The sequence below is a fragment of the Xenopus tropicalis genome, chromosome 8 (assembly GCF_000004195.4).
Source record: "Xenopus tropicalis strain Nigerian chromosome 8, UCB_Xtro_10.0, whole genome shotgun sequence".
NCBI classification, from domain to species: Eukaryota; Metazoa; Chordata; class Amphibia; order Anura; family Pipidae; genus Xenopus; species Xenopus tropicalis.
The window spans coordinates 33947580-33962178 of NC_030684.2; the positions used below are offsets into that span (position 1 = coordinate 33947580).

At 38.0% G+C, this 14599-nt stretch overlaps 1 protein-coding gene across 2 annotated transcripts in view; it reads left to right on the forward strand.

Moving 5' to 3' along the window:
* The window catches only part of astn2 (astrotactin 2), a 675040-nt gene that overhangs the window by 427361 nt on the left and 233080 nt on the right, over positions 1-14599 (forward strand). For both annotated transcript variants that reach the window (XM_002935205.4, XM_031891225.1), the window contains 2 exons: positions 4417-4567; positions 12104-12270. In XM_002935205.4, the coding sequence (XP_002935251.2) occupies positions 4417-4567; positions 12104-12270 (318 nt within the window). The remainder of the gene's footprint in view (positions 1-4416; positions 4568-12103; positions 12271-14599) is intronic.

The following is a 14599-nucleotide window of genomic DNA, read 5'->3' on the forward strand; positions in this document are numbered from 1 at the left end:
CTCAATAACAGTGTCCACAAAAGGTAAGCACAATCATATCATTTTAGTACCCAGATGTCTTTTTGATACTCTTCTAAATCTAGTGTAGTCTCATTGTCTCTGGGCTGCTCTAGTAGTAAAAAAACATTATATACAATAGCTTCAGTTCTTGTTCTGCTGAGAGATATACTGTTTCCACACTTTTGATAAGTAATGATTAGGGTTACACAACACCAGTCCATCTTTAAATAAAAATAAAGTGAGTTTCATCTCCAGTAATGTAATTGGTGTGCTTTTGTGGAGATCAGTTGCTTCTGGATAGTCCAAAGACCATATTTAATCATGTTTTGGGATATTGTGATATTATAGTCAGTGACTATCCAGTCACTTATTATGTCTTCATTTTTTGCAGATATTGACTCCTTCTGACATTCTTATAACTTCAAGGCTAACAATAAGATTCACTTCATTTTTATGCTTCCTCTACAACAAGAGTATATCCTGAATCACTCAGTTACCATATTTTACAATATTATTGGCACCACCTCTGACCTGCAAGCCATTATTTTCAGTGGAAAACCAAGTCAATTTCAGCTGAAGTCGCTGTGCAAAAAGTGTAATTGCATGTGGCATACATTATTGTATTTCTATTACACATTGCAACAATTAAATCACCCTGTGCCATTTCCCTAACATACATAACTCTTTTCCCCTTATATTTTCGAACTGAGATTGTATAAGCTGGCTGGAGAAGGAAGCTGTTTTGTTTATCCTTTTCCACAGAGAGTTGACTTTGGTCTTTTACAATTAATTTTTTTTTTATATTTAATAACCTGACAGCCACAGTCTGTTGGGGTATGGCTAGTGTCGTGATACAGTAACAGATGGAAGGATTGGACAGGTTAGACATTATGGATGAGCGAATCTGTCCCATTTCGTTTTGCAGGAAAATTTGCAAAACTATGGAGAAATTTGAGAAACGGCAAAAAGCGAGTGGCATGTGTCTTTTTTGACGCGCCCATGACTTTTTTGGTGCAAACTTGCCTATTTTGATGCGACAGTGGATTTTTGATGAAATATCGCTGAAGTTTCACAAACCAATTCGCCAATGGTGAAACGCAGCAATTCACTGTGAATCCATGCCTGGCCAAAAAAAATTCGCTCATCACTATTAGGCATCCTAGTTGCAACCTGTTTAGAAGTAAAGGTGGGCATATAAGTTCAGATTTAAGTCTTCTTCGGATATCGACCTTACGTTTAAATGCAATGATCTAAAACTAACATTCAGACTGAAATTGTAGGATAAAGACCTAAAAATTGTACGAAAGTGTCTTACTGGAAATGCATTGTAGGTCCCCCTAGCATATCTGACCGAAATATACTAACCTGGCTGATTGACTAAAAAAAGGATCACTATTGTATGAAAAATATTGGGACGATAATTTGGAGCCCACACATGATCTGAAAATTGTACAAAACACAATTTTATATGATTTTATTGGTGTGTACGGCCAGCTTAAAACTCACAATGTTTTTATTTCCTCAATAACCATCATTGCCTTAGCTTATGTTGTCGCTGTCTGACATTTTGCACGCCTCTGATAAAATCTAAAAAAACACTGGTTTGTATTGTTGATGGTAGATTTGATTTCATAAATCGATTTATTTTAATATCTGAACTACCTCATCAGTGAGAATGTTACACATACAATGAGATTTCCCAGGCTCCTTTACTAAATTCCAGTGCCTGCAGCCACAGACGTATGAGTTAGTTTCCTGGCAATGACACACTTTCAATCATACTTTAACCATCTCTGATAGCCTGCTTTCTGCTTCTCTAAATGCTGACTTTTAAACACTTCTTTCCTTTCCCAGTGTGTTAATATTTTAATATATGAAATAGCTCAGTTGGGGCCAGGCAGGCTGACTGCTTTGTATGAGATGATCTCCTGGGAGCTCTGCAGCCAGAAGCCCTGATTACTTGTAACAGGAAAGAGACTGTGTGTGTCAGCCTCTTACTGATGGATTCTTGTTTCTTGCATAGCTCTAATTAATACGTCCCTGGGCCGCACACAGAGCACAGAGCCGCAGTCTCCGTCTGCCTGTGTTCTGCTTTGACTGTTGTTATGTTCCTCTCTGTGTCTGACTATTCTTGTGACAGTAGTTAATTCACATACAGTGAGGGTTGGGGGCAATATTCACTGCAGTGTAAAACTTTAGTATTAACCCTCATATTTTTTTTTATATCTTTTGGTATTTTCTAGTATATACAGCTAAGCAAAAGTTAAATCAAGCAAAATAAAAACTTGAACCCTTTTCCAGTTTACATTAGATTTTGACAAATAAAATCATATTGTATTCACAAAGAGATGTGTGGCACGTTGGCACAGTAGTATGGGGATCAAGGGCTGACTTCTCATGGAAATGTACATTTTCTATTTCATTTGCATAGGGATTGTATTAGTGCTTCAATTTTCTCTCACAGTGCAAATCTATAGTGGCTGGATAATTGGCTTCTTATAAAACTGACCTTAATGTGCATTAGTGCTAGAAATATTGTAAGTTGCAATGGGGCAGGGAGTGATTTATGTGAACATCCTCTTTAATAGGCTGTGTTATATGTGGGTAATGGATAGAAACACTGTACAGGTATGGGACCTGTTATCCAGAATGTTTTTGACCTGGGGTTTTCCGGATAAGGGATCTTTCCGTAATTTGGATCTTCATAAATTAAGTCTGCTAAAAATCATTTTAATATTAAATAAACCCAATAGGCTTGTTTTGCCTCCAGTAAAGATTAATTATATCTTAGTTGGTATCAAGTACAAGGTACTGTTTTATTATTACAGAGAAAAGGGAATCATTTAACCATTAAATAAACCCAATAGGGCTGTTCTGCCCCCAATAAGGGGTAAATATATTTTAGTTGGGATCAAGTACAGGTACTGTTTTATTATTACAGAGAAAAGGGAATCATTTAACCATTAAATAAACCCAATAGGGCTGTTCTGCCCCCAATAAGGGGTAATTATATCTTAGTTGGGCTCAAGTACAGGTACTGTTTTATTATTACAGAGAAAAGGGAATCATTTAACCATTAAATAAACCCAATAGGGCTGTTCTGCCCCCAATAAGGGGTAATTATATCTTAGTTGGGATCAATTACAGGTACTGTTTTATTATTACAGAGAAAAGGGAATCATTTAACCATTAAATAAACCCTATAGAGCTGTTCTGCCCCCAATAAGGGGTAATTATATCTTAGTTGGGATCAAGTACAGGTACTGTTTTATTATTACAGAGAAAAGGGAATCATTTAACCATTAAATAAACCCAATAGGGCTGTTCTGCCCCCAATAAGGATTATTTATATCTTAGTTGGGATCAAGTACAGGTACTGTTTTATTGTTACAGAGAAAAAGGAATCATTTAACCATTAAATAAACCCAATAGGGCTGTTCTGCCCCCAATAAGGGGTAATTATATCTTAGTTGGGATCAAGTACAGGTACTATTATTATTACAGAGAAAAATGAAATCATTTTTAAAAATTAGAATTATTTGCTTATAATGGAGTCTATGGGAGATGGCCTTTCAGTGATTCGGAAATTTCTGGATAAAGGGTTTTCGGATAAGGGATCCCATACCTTTATTATGTAACTGGAATCATATTTTTTCCTTCTGCTCATAGAGACATTTGATTATATTGCTCCCTTTTCATAAATGGCATTGTATCATCTGTGCCATTATATGCACTATATCAAGCTGAGTCTTTCATAGATAGATAGATGATAGATAGATCGTTTTTTTTAATGGGTGGGATACCAGATGATGAAAAAAATCACATCAGTGCTGGCAACAACTGTTGTACAGCAGGTGGATCTTGAAACATATAAGTTATATCCATATGGTGCAGATTCCACTTTTTTCACATTAAATTCATCTTTATATTGAGATATATATATATTTTTTTTTTTTTTACAACTGAAGCAACTTTTATCCAAGTGGCATATATTTATTAAATACACCAAATATCTAAGCAGGAGAACAGTCAGTGACTTTAATTATTTTCCTATTCTCTTCCTGTGCTCACCGAACTCTATCTTGACTGACACATAAAGGTTGTTAACTTGAAATTCTGAAAGCAGCCATCCATTTGTCTGAATGCAGCAATTCTGACTTTTCTGATCATGGAAAGATGGTGTTCCTTTTGTAAAAAAAGTTCATTACATTAACTAGTACATGTAAATCAGAGGAACCAAAGGCAATGGGTAAGAGTGCACAGCAAAGGGCTAAATAGGGTCTTTTTATAACAGTGTTATAGTGATTTAAGCTTCATATTAGGTCTACTAGAACCTTTTAATTACCAACAATGCTCTGCAGTTCCATAGTGGTGTAATTGTTTTGTTAACAATGATGGATATTTTTATTTCAACAGAGAAAATGCCCTTCTGGCCACTCCGTTTGAAAGTGTTGATGATCTCCTCTCATCCTTCGGCCCAGTGCGAGACTGTTCCCTTGGCAATGGTGGCTGCTCACGCAACTTCAAGTGTGTCTCAGAACGCAAAATTGACTCCACAGGGTGTGTGGTAAGTGTTATATAGTTCTGTACTGTAATATCTACACAAAGCTTTACAGTGATGAAAATATTTTGTACATAAAAGAGGCAGACAAAGGGGAGCTTGTTAATATACACCACAGAACCTAAACCAAGGCTATCAAACTCAGGTTTATTCCATGTAGTAGTACTGTGTACAGTCTAAGCCTGGGGTCCCCAACCTTTCTTACTCGTGAGCCACAGTCAAAAGTCAAATGTACTTGGAGAGCAACACAAGCACCATTATAATTCATGGAGGTGCCAAATAAGGGCTAAGATTGGCTATTAGGCAGCCTCTATGCACACTATCAGCTTACAGGGCTTTATTTGGTAGTAAATCTTGTTTTTATTCAACCAAAACTTGCCACCAAGTCAGAAATTCAAAAATAACTCCCTGGTTTGGGGACACTGAGAGCAACATCCAAGGGGTTGGGGAGCAACATGTTGCCCCTGAGCCACTGGTTGGGGATCACTGGAAGAAATGAGGATGAATTCGTATATGATTTCTGACTGTCCAGCCCAAATGGTTGAATCAGAAATGAATTGCGATGGAAGTCACAGTCACTGTGTTTTCTTTCATCTTGTTCGATGAAATTCTGAATTTTAAGTGGCTAATTGGAAAATTAAAAAAATAGTCTTTGCCAAAAGGCAATGGATTCTTACTATTTGCCAAAAATCTAAAGATTTCAATATCTCTGTAAAAATAAAAAACTTGATGACATTCTCTGCTATTTATGCCTTTAAACTCTTGTTAGTTTCAACCTTGCATTTGAGAGGCATATTGGCATCTTTTTTGGCAAGAAATACTCAGTGTTAACTTATGAATGTGCATCTGTTGCTTAAGCAGAAGGTGGTATGTTTGGCACACTTGTCTTAACTAAATGTTAAAGGAACCTACTGCTGAGAGAAAAGAATGTAGATGTATAGCACTGGGGGTATTGTCAAGCAGAATTAACTTAATAACTTAATTGTTTGTTTTTAAAACCCCTTGTCTTCTGTCGTGTTTTTAAAACGCTGGGTGTGAATTCTGCATGTATAAAACATGTTGGCAACAATGATTTGTTCATTTCTGTAAAGACTGGGAAACCTTTGCACAGAGACATATTAGTGTTTTAAAATGCTGTACAATGCAGTGGCACTTAGTAGCTGAGTGTCAGTTTCCCTAAAATAAATGTCAGCATTTTCCAGGCTTTTTGTTTTTTAAGTATGGTTGTTCATTTTTCTTGTACAGTAGATATGTAGAAACAACTGGCAGCATAATATAATAAATGTCAAACATCTTACACTGGTTCTTAGCTATATGCAGGAATGTACAAAATGTACTATATTACACTAAAACATTGGAACAGTGTTGGGCTTTAAATTAGCTAAAGAAGTGAGGCTGGGCAGCTATGTGTTGTGGTCAGGCATCACTTGTATCTGCATTCCAATTAAATTCAATAAGGGTTGAAATCATGGCTTTGAGCAGGCCTGAAAAATTCCTCCACTTACTCTGAACCAATTCTATATGAACCTAGTTTTGTACACAGGGCATTAGAAACAGGGAAGACCTTTACTAAACTGTTGCCACAAATTAGAAGGCATAGTTCCATTATTTCTCATCAGAGCCGGGGCTGGGCACCCTAGGTGGCCCGGCGGGCCAACTGGCACCGAGGGGAGGGGGAACGCAATGAGTGTGCTAGGATAAGTGCAAAATCTGCGTTATTACCATAAAGAACTGGGGGGACAAGGGCACAGAATAGGGGAGTAGAAGAGGGATGTTCCTAGCCCCCCCCCAGCATTGAGCCCTAGGCACATGCCTCTTCTGCCTACCCCTAGTCCCAGCCCTGTTTCTCATCCACCAATCTTATACATAGCTCTATGCATTTAGGCAGCTAGTGTTTCCATGCATTAGTCAGACCTCTCCACTAGACTGCTAGATAATGAAATATATAGATATCCTATCAATCTCAGATATGTGTTATATAATGAAATATACAGATGTAGCCAAGTTCCTTTACCATGTTATTGTGTTACGTCTCTTCCAGTTAACATGGGGAAAAAAATAGCAAAATTCACCACCAGTTGGTGCATGAGGGTTGATTCACTTAAGTGCGATACCGCTTATCGCATGCTTTTTTGCGTTAAAATAGACGCGAAAAAAACATGTGATTCGCTAAAGTATTATCGCATGCGTTAAGTCGCATATCGCATATGTTAATTAGCGTGCAACCGCATGCGTTAATTTTACCGCATTGCATTAATTAGCGTGCAGAAATAATACTAACGCATGATTCACAAACACTTAGACGCACGAAATATCGCATTAGTCTATGCGAAAATTAACACCTACTTGGGCCAGGCGGTAATTATAGAAAAGTACAGTTCATGAGCTTTTGGCAACACAGTATGGACTTTGTGGTGGGATTTATTCAAGTCTGTGTTGGCCCTAGAGTGATGCAGCCACCAGTTTGCAGGGAAATGGGCATTTTAAAAAAAAGTAGTTTTACGAACGAAATGGTGTATATGGCTAATATGGCGTGCGCGCGAAAAGTAACACATGTGTGTTAATTAGCGAGCGCGACAAGTAGCGTGCAGTGTTAATTAGTGCGCGTTGCGTCAAATACCGCAGGAAAATAGTCTTCGCGACTTAACGCAAACAGCATCGCGTCTAAATTAACGCAAATATCCTTTTAGTGAATCGTGCATTAAGACATGATACATTTTTTAACGCATGCTATATAAAGCACTCGTTTTAACGCACCTTAGTGAATCAGCCCTATGGTCTGTGGCATTTGCTATTGTGTTTTGCTGGCAAGTCTTTGCACTCTAGCACCTTCTAGAGGCAGGACAAAGATAGTGTCTGAACATGGTGAGAAAGAATGTGACAAGGAGAAAAACCTTCACAATGTAGTGATTACAAGCAGGGCAGTGGCCCTTCTGTGTTTATTTGCAGACAGAGTGTAATGTTTCTGGGGGGGGCTGTCCCTTTCATCAGATAGAAAAAAAATGTGAAAACATTTGCATCAGTAGCTTAGTAGTGCCAACATTTTTTCACCAGCCCAGCTGAAACATTGTTCAAGGTGATATTGGCTTATTTGCAGCTGCTTAGTCATGAATACCATGATAAAATCTTGATAAAATTTCAACACATAGGCTCGAGCAATCATAATTCTGCCCTATATTATCTAAGAAGTCAGTGGTAGGGAAAAGCAATTTTTACTTACACGCTTAAGTTCTCAGGTCCCTATTTATGTAGGTTTGTGTGTGTGAATTTACTTTCAGTTGACTGGGCAGCTCTAGAAGGGCAATAATTGATCTCCAAGGTGGCATCCTAAGATATTGCCACATTAAAATTCACTAAGCTCTAAGCACTAAGATGCTACTGCCAATGTATGTTGCTGAAATATACACCTGTGTAAGCAATCTGTGTGGCATAAATAGCCAAGTCCAGTAATTAGACTCTTTGGCTGGATAGTGTATTCTGCAACATAAATCAAACAAAAACATGATTATTATATATATATTTTTTTAATTTTGAGGTGGGTTTTATATTGCTCTGTTCTCTCTTACTCTTTTCTACTTCCTCTTCTGCTTGCCTATTTTTCTCACCTTTTGCTTTTTTAACTTGCGATGAGCGTTTTCCTTGCGTTATTTCCTGCCACATGGGTTATTTCCCGCTGTGCTTGATATATTTCACTATGCTATATTAGCGCCCGATTTTACGCACGTAACCATTACTTTCGGAAAACTACTGTTCTGAAAATGACCATTTCCCTGCAAACTGGCGGCTGCATCACTCTAGGGCCAACACAGACTTGAATAAATCCCACCGCAAAGTCCAAACTGTGTTGCCAAAAGCTCACCAACTGTACTTTTCTATAATTACCTCCTGCCCCAAGTAGGTGTTAATCTTTGCATAGACTAATGCGATATTTAGTGCGTTTAGTGCTTCATATGTGTTTGTGAATCATGCGTTAGTATTATTTCTATGTGAGAATTAACGCAATGCGAGGTAAATAACGCATTGCGTTATTTTGCACATGCGATATGCATCTTAACGCATGCTAAATGACTTTGATGAATCAGGACTTAATTATCGCATGCTTTTCAAAGCAAAAAAGCATGCAATAAGCTTTATCGACCTTTAGTGAATCGGCCCCAGTATGTGGCATTACTTAGAATCAGGTTGTGCCCAAGTTTCCTTGTTGGTAGTACTGCTGTATCCAGGCTGTTTTCATTCTATGCAACTCAGGCTCAAGCTTTCCTTGGCTCTAAGTTAAGCATAGCCATAGAACTGATGAGAATATTTTATATAGGGAACTACAGTTTTAAAAGTAAACTTTCTCCCCATTATTAATCCAGCCCAATTCAAGTGGACCCTTGTATTACATTATTACATTAACATTTATTTATAAAGCGCCAACATATTCCGCAGCGCTGTACAATAAGTGGGTTTCATACATTGGACATACAGAGTAACATATAAAGCAATCAATAACCGATACAACAGGTGAAGAGGGCCCTGCCCAAAAGAGCTTACAATCTACAAAGGCCAGTTATGGAGTTTGGCAAAGCTTATTTGTAATTGTATACACATTTTAAAAGTACCCTTTAAAGAGATCCTAATAACAGTGTAAACAAAAGGAATTCTGGGAATGAATTCCAAACCAGCTCTTAGAAAAGTCCCATTTACATGGGTTTATCCTATAGGCTAACACTCACCCACTGGGTTTTTAAAGCAGAAGCCAGAATAATAGCTGCTCAGATTCCCAACTACAGACCGGTTTCGCCTTTCTTGAGGCTCATCAGTGTAATGTAGGGTTTTCTGATCAGCTTAGGTAGAGTCTCCGTGTGGATTCACAAACAAATCATTAGGGTTGAGGAGACTGCCTCATACAGATACACATAAACAAAAGAAAGACATTTCTGGTAGATTTGCCTTTGTGCTCTGGGCAAAGATTAAAAACAGTATTTAAGCAACAGATAATTTATATTATAATAAGTGAGTTATTAAATAATCTTACTAAATAAATATATATATATATATATATATATATATATATATATATATATATAAGAGAAATACAATGTTTAGCAGTATAGTTTCCCTTCTACATATCCATCTGGTAGTTTCCTAGCATTTTCAATAGTCTAGCTATTCGGAACAATGGGAGTTGTAATTCAACAGCTGGTGGGCTGCAGGTTAGTTAGCTTTCTGCTGTAAACAAAGGCTTGCACTGGGTATTTCTGTTTTTCTCCGGAGATACATGAGTGTGCATATATAACTGTTTGTTGAGGAGCTGTGCCGATGCCTGCAGTCAATGAGCTGTAATGTTCCTGTGTGCTGATGAGCATCAGAAGGTCTGTGAACCCAATTTTCACTTCTCGAGTTTAGCGATAATAGGTATACTGCAGAGAGCTGCTCACACACCAGGTACTGCTGCAGAGATGAGTTCTGGGGGGTGTATAGTTGGCGAAAAGTGTTTGTTATGAATAGGTGTGGAATGTTAGTGAAGAGATCTAAAGAGAAAGAAAATTCATTTTCATATCAAATTATGTTTAAAACAAGAATTATTTGCTAGAAAATGTTATAGTAAAGCTTCTAAGACCATGACACACACAAAGTTGTATTTATTCACACAGCACAATGTGTACATTTTCAGACACCATGTTATTTTCCCACAATGCAGTGTTTTTTTTCTCCAGATTTCCAGCAGCATTATGGCTGCATATCTAGTTGCATTCCCCCCTATTGCATGCAATAAATTAAAGCACATGCTACCTGCAGGTACATGTTTCTACGAAATGCTTGTGTGACTGGCATAACCAAAGTATGGAGCAACTTTTGGCAAGTCGATATACCCGTAACATAGTTAGAATGTAATTCATTTGTCAAAAGTCTGTTGTGGCTATTGTCTCTAGCACACTTGCACGTGATTCATCAGAGCAGACTATGAGGGTCTACAGTATGGGGCTGATTTACTAACCCACGAATCCGACCCGAATTGGAAAAGTTCCGACTTGAAAACGAACATTTTGCGACTTTTTCGTATGTTTTGCGATTTTTTCGGATTCTGTACGAATTTTTCGTTACCAATACGATTTTTGCGTAAAAACGCGAGTTTTTCGTATCCATTACGAAAGTTGCGTAAAAAGTTGCGCATTTTGCGTAGCGTTAAAACTTACGCGAAAAGTTGCGCATTTTTCGTAGCGTTAAAACTTAACGCTACGAAAAATGCGTAACTTTTCGCGTAAGTTTTAACGCTACGCAAAATGCGCAACTTTTTACGCAACTTTCGTAAAGGATAGGAAAACTCGCGTTTTTACGCAAAAATCGTATTGGATCCGAAAAATTCGTAAAGAATCCGAAAAAATCGCAAAACATACGAAAAAATCGCAAAGTACCGATCATTACGAAAAAAACGCAATCGGACTCCATTCGACCCGTTCGTGGGTAAGTAAATCAGCCCCTATATGTGGTATATGACAAAGGAGACCCAAACCATTGAGCAGCTGAAATCCTATATCAGGCAAGATTGCGACATTTTATTTTGAAACCAAACCAATTGGTCTCCTCAGTTTCCAAATGGTTACAGAGTGCTGTTGAAAGAAGAGATGATTAGTGATGAGCGAATCTGTCCCGTTTCGCTTCGCCATAAAATTCGTGAAACAGCAAGAAAGTTTGCGAAATGGCGAAAAATTTGCGAAACGCATTTGTCGCACAATTTTTTGCCGTTCACGTCTTTTTTTTACACGACCACACTTATTTCTGACTCAACCATGTCTTTTTTTGATGCACAACAAATTTTGCCACTGTGAAAGTTTTGCAAAACAATTTACCAATGGCAAAATGCGGAAATTCGCTGCAAATCCATGTCTGGCGAAAAAACATTCGCTCATCTCTAGAGACAAAGCAAGAGTTGGAGTTGGAAAACATGTCCCTGTCACAAATTTTTTGAAATTTGTTGCTGGCATCAAATGTAAAAAGTTTTAATTAACATTTAACACAATGTCCCAACTTTTCTGGAAGCAGGGTTATGCAGTGCAGTGAGAATTACAAGAGTGGGTACATGCTTGGAGTGTTATACTGTATATATATATATATACATATAAGGCAATGGGACTACTGTAGAATGGAAAATTGCTAATGTGTGTTTGGATCCATATGAATTTCACTATGATGATTGTGCCATTGTCCATTTGATGGTAAAATTATGGGGGTTGTGCCACATAAAGCATTGTCAATATGGTGAGATATGAAGATACAATATAATTTCACAGACAAGCCATAAATAAAGAAGTTGCTTCAATCTGCTATGAATTCTGCATATATTCATTTTCATTCTTCTATGTGTGCTTATCCTCCGTTAACAAATCTATTTGAATGTGGTAATGCAAACTATACATGTGTTTTATGAAAAAAAAGCTCCTTGTATACTTTATTAAGTCTTTCTACATGGAAATAAATTATATTTATTAAATGTATTCCTGATAGATCTTAGTTTAATTTGTAAAGTAATTGTGTCTTTCACTTATTTTTTCCCAGTGCCCTACAGGTCTTAGGCCCATGAAAGATGGAAGTGGCTGTTTTGACTACTCAAAAGGCATTGATTGCTCTGATGGGACCAATGGTGGATGTGATCAACTTTGTCTTCAGCAGATCGTCCCTCATCCAATGGAGCCGAATGAGAGTGCTGTATACATGTTCTGCGGGTGAGAGGAGGAAATACAGACAGACATGAGGCAAGGGGAGGGCTGAAGAAAGGGCATATGGGCTGGGAGAGGGAACTTAGAGAAGTTAATACTTGCAGCCCTGTCTGAAATATCTGGTACATAGTGCAGAGTAAATCATTTAAAGGTGCAATATAGCCATGTATTTAATGTCTGTCCTTACAAGGTATTAAATACAGGGCTCTCTTGCTCTGTTCATCCCTCAGCATGCCACATTCTGAATGGTGTTCAAGGTGGGATTATCCAGGGGACACTCATATCTAAACCCAGTGACAAGTATGCCAGTTGCATTACAGCAATTTTTTGAGCACCATACTAGGAGCAGAAAGCATTGCATCTGTGGTTGATGGGAACAAATTCTACAGGGGCAATTTCCTCCTTTATTTGCACTTTGCACTCCAGTTTGTAAATAAGCCCTATTGTGTTTATAGGTGCGGTGCACATAGCCATTCTGGAGTGGAGAACTCTAACAATGGGGAATAGGATAGTATAATTAATGCATAGGACTAGATTTTAAATGAAAGAAATATACAAAAGGAAGGGTCAAATATAAAGAATGGTACCACCATACCAGAATGAATAAGAATAATGGGGCATTTCATGTGGATACTGAACATATACAATATTGTTCTTCTGTTTGGAATGAGTGGATCTGTAAGAAGAAAATATATATATATATGGTCAGTGTTGGACATATGGTGACATATAGTACAGGTATAACACCTGTTATCCAGAATGCTCAGGAGATGGTTTTCACTAATTTGGAGCTTTCTGGATAAACGAGTTTATGGATATTGAATCTCATACCTTAAAAAGGGATCTCGTTCTCAGCCTGAAAACTATAGGCCTGTTAGTCTGACATCAGTAGTAGGAAAGCTTCTGGAAGGGGTAATAAGGGATAGGATAGTTGAATACATTGCAGTTCACAATACTATTAATTTGTGCCAGCATGGTTTTATGCGTAACAGATCTTGCCAGACTAATTTAGTCGCCTTTTATGAGGAGGTGAGCAGGAACCTTGATGCTGGAATGGCAGTTGATGTCATCTACTTAGATTTTGCTAAAGCGTTTGATACAGTACCTCACAGAAGGTTAATGATCAAATTGAGGAATATTGGCCTAGAACATAATATTTGTAATTGGATAGAGAACTGGCTGAAGGATAGATTACAGAGAGTGATGGTAAATGGAACATTTTCTAATTGGGCCAGTGTGGTTAGTGGAGTACCGCAGGGGTCAGTCCTTGGGCCTTTGCTCTTTAACTTGTTTATTAATGACCTGGAGGTGGGCATAGACAGTACTGTTTTTATTTTTGCTGATGACACTAAATTGTGCAAAACTATAAGTTCCATGCAGGATGCTGCCGCTTTGCAGAGCGATTTGACAAAATTGGGAAACTGGGCAGCAAACTGGAAAATGAGGTTCAATGTTGATAAGTGCAAAGTTATGCATTTTGGTAGAAATAATATAAACGCGAACTATCTACTGAATGGTAGTGTGTTGGGGGTTTCCTTAATGGAGAAGGATCTAGGGGTTTTTGTAGATCACAAGTTGTCTAATTCCAGGCAGTGTCATTCTGTGGCTACTAAAGCAAATAAAGTGCTGTCTTGTATAAAAAAAGGGCATTGACTCAAGGGATGAAAACATAATTTTGCCCCTTTATAGGTCCCTGGTAAGGCCTCACCTTGAGTATGCGGTGCAGTTTGGGGCTCCAGTCCTTAAGAAGGATATTAATGAGCTGGAGAGAGTGCAGAGACGTGCAACTAAACTGGTTAAGGGGATGGAAGAGTTAAACTATGAGGTTAGGCTGTCGAGGTTGGGGTTGTTTTCTCTGGAAAAGAGGCGCTTGCGAGGGGATATGATTACTCTGTACAAGTACATTAGAGGGGATTATAGGCAGATAGGGGATGTTCTTTTTTCCCATAAAAACAATCAACGCACCAGAGGCCTCCCCTTTAGATTAGAGGAACGGAGCTTCCATTTGAAGCAAAGTACGGGGTTTTTCACGGTGAGGGCAGTGAGGTTGGGGAATGCCCTTCCTAGTGATGTGGTAATGGCAGATTCTGTTAATGCCTATAAGAGGGGCCTGGATGAGTTTTTGAACAATGAGAATATCCAAGGCTATTGTGATACTAATATCTACAGTTAGTATTACTGGTTGTATATATAGTTTATGTATGTGAGTATATAGATTGGTAAGTATAGGTTGTGTGCTGGGTTTACTTGGATGGGTTAAACTTGATGGACAATGGTCGTTTTTCAACCCTATGTAACTATACCTGTTCAGGAGATGGTTTTCACTAATTTGGAG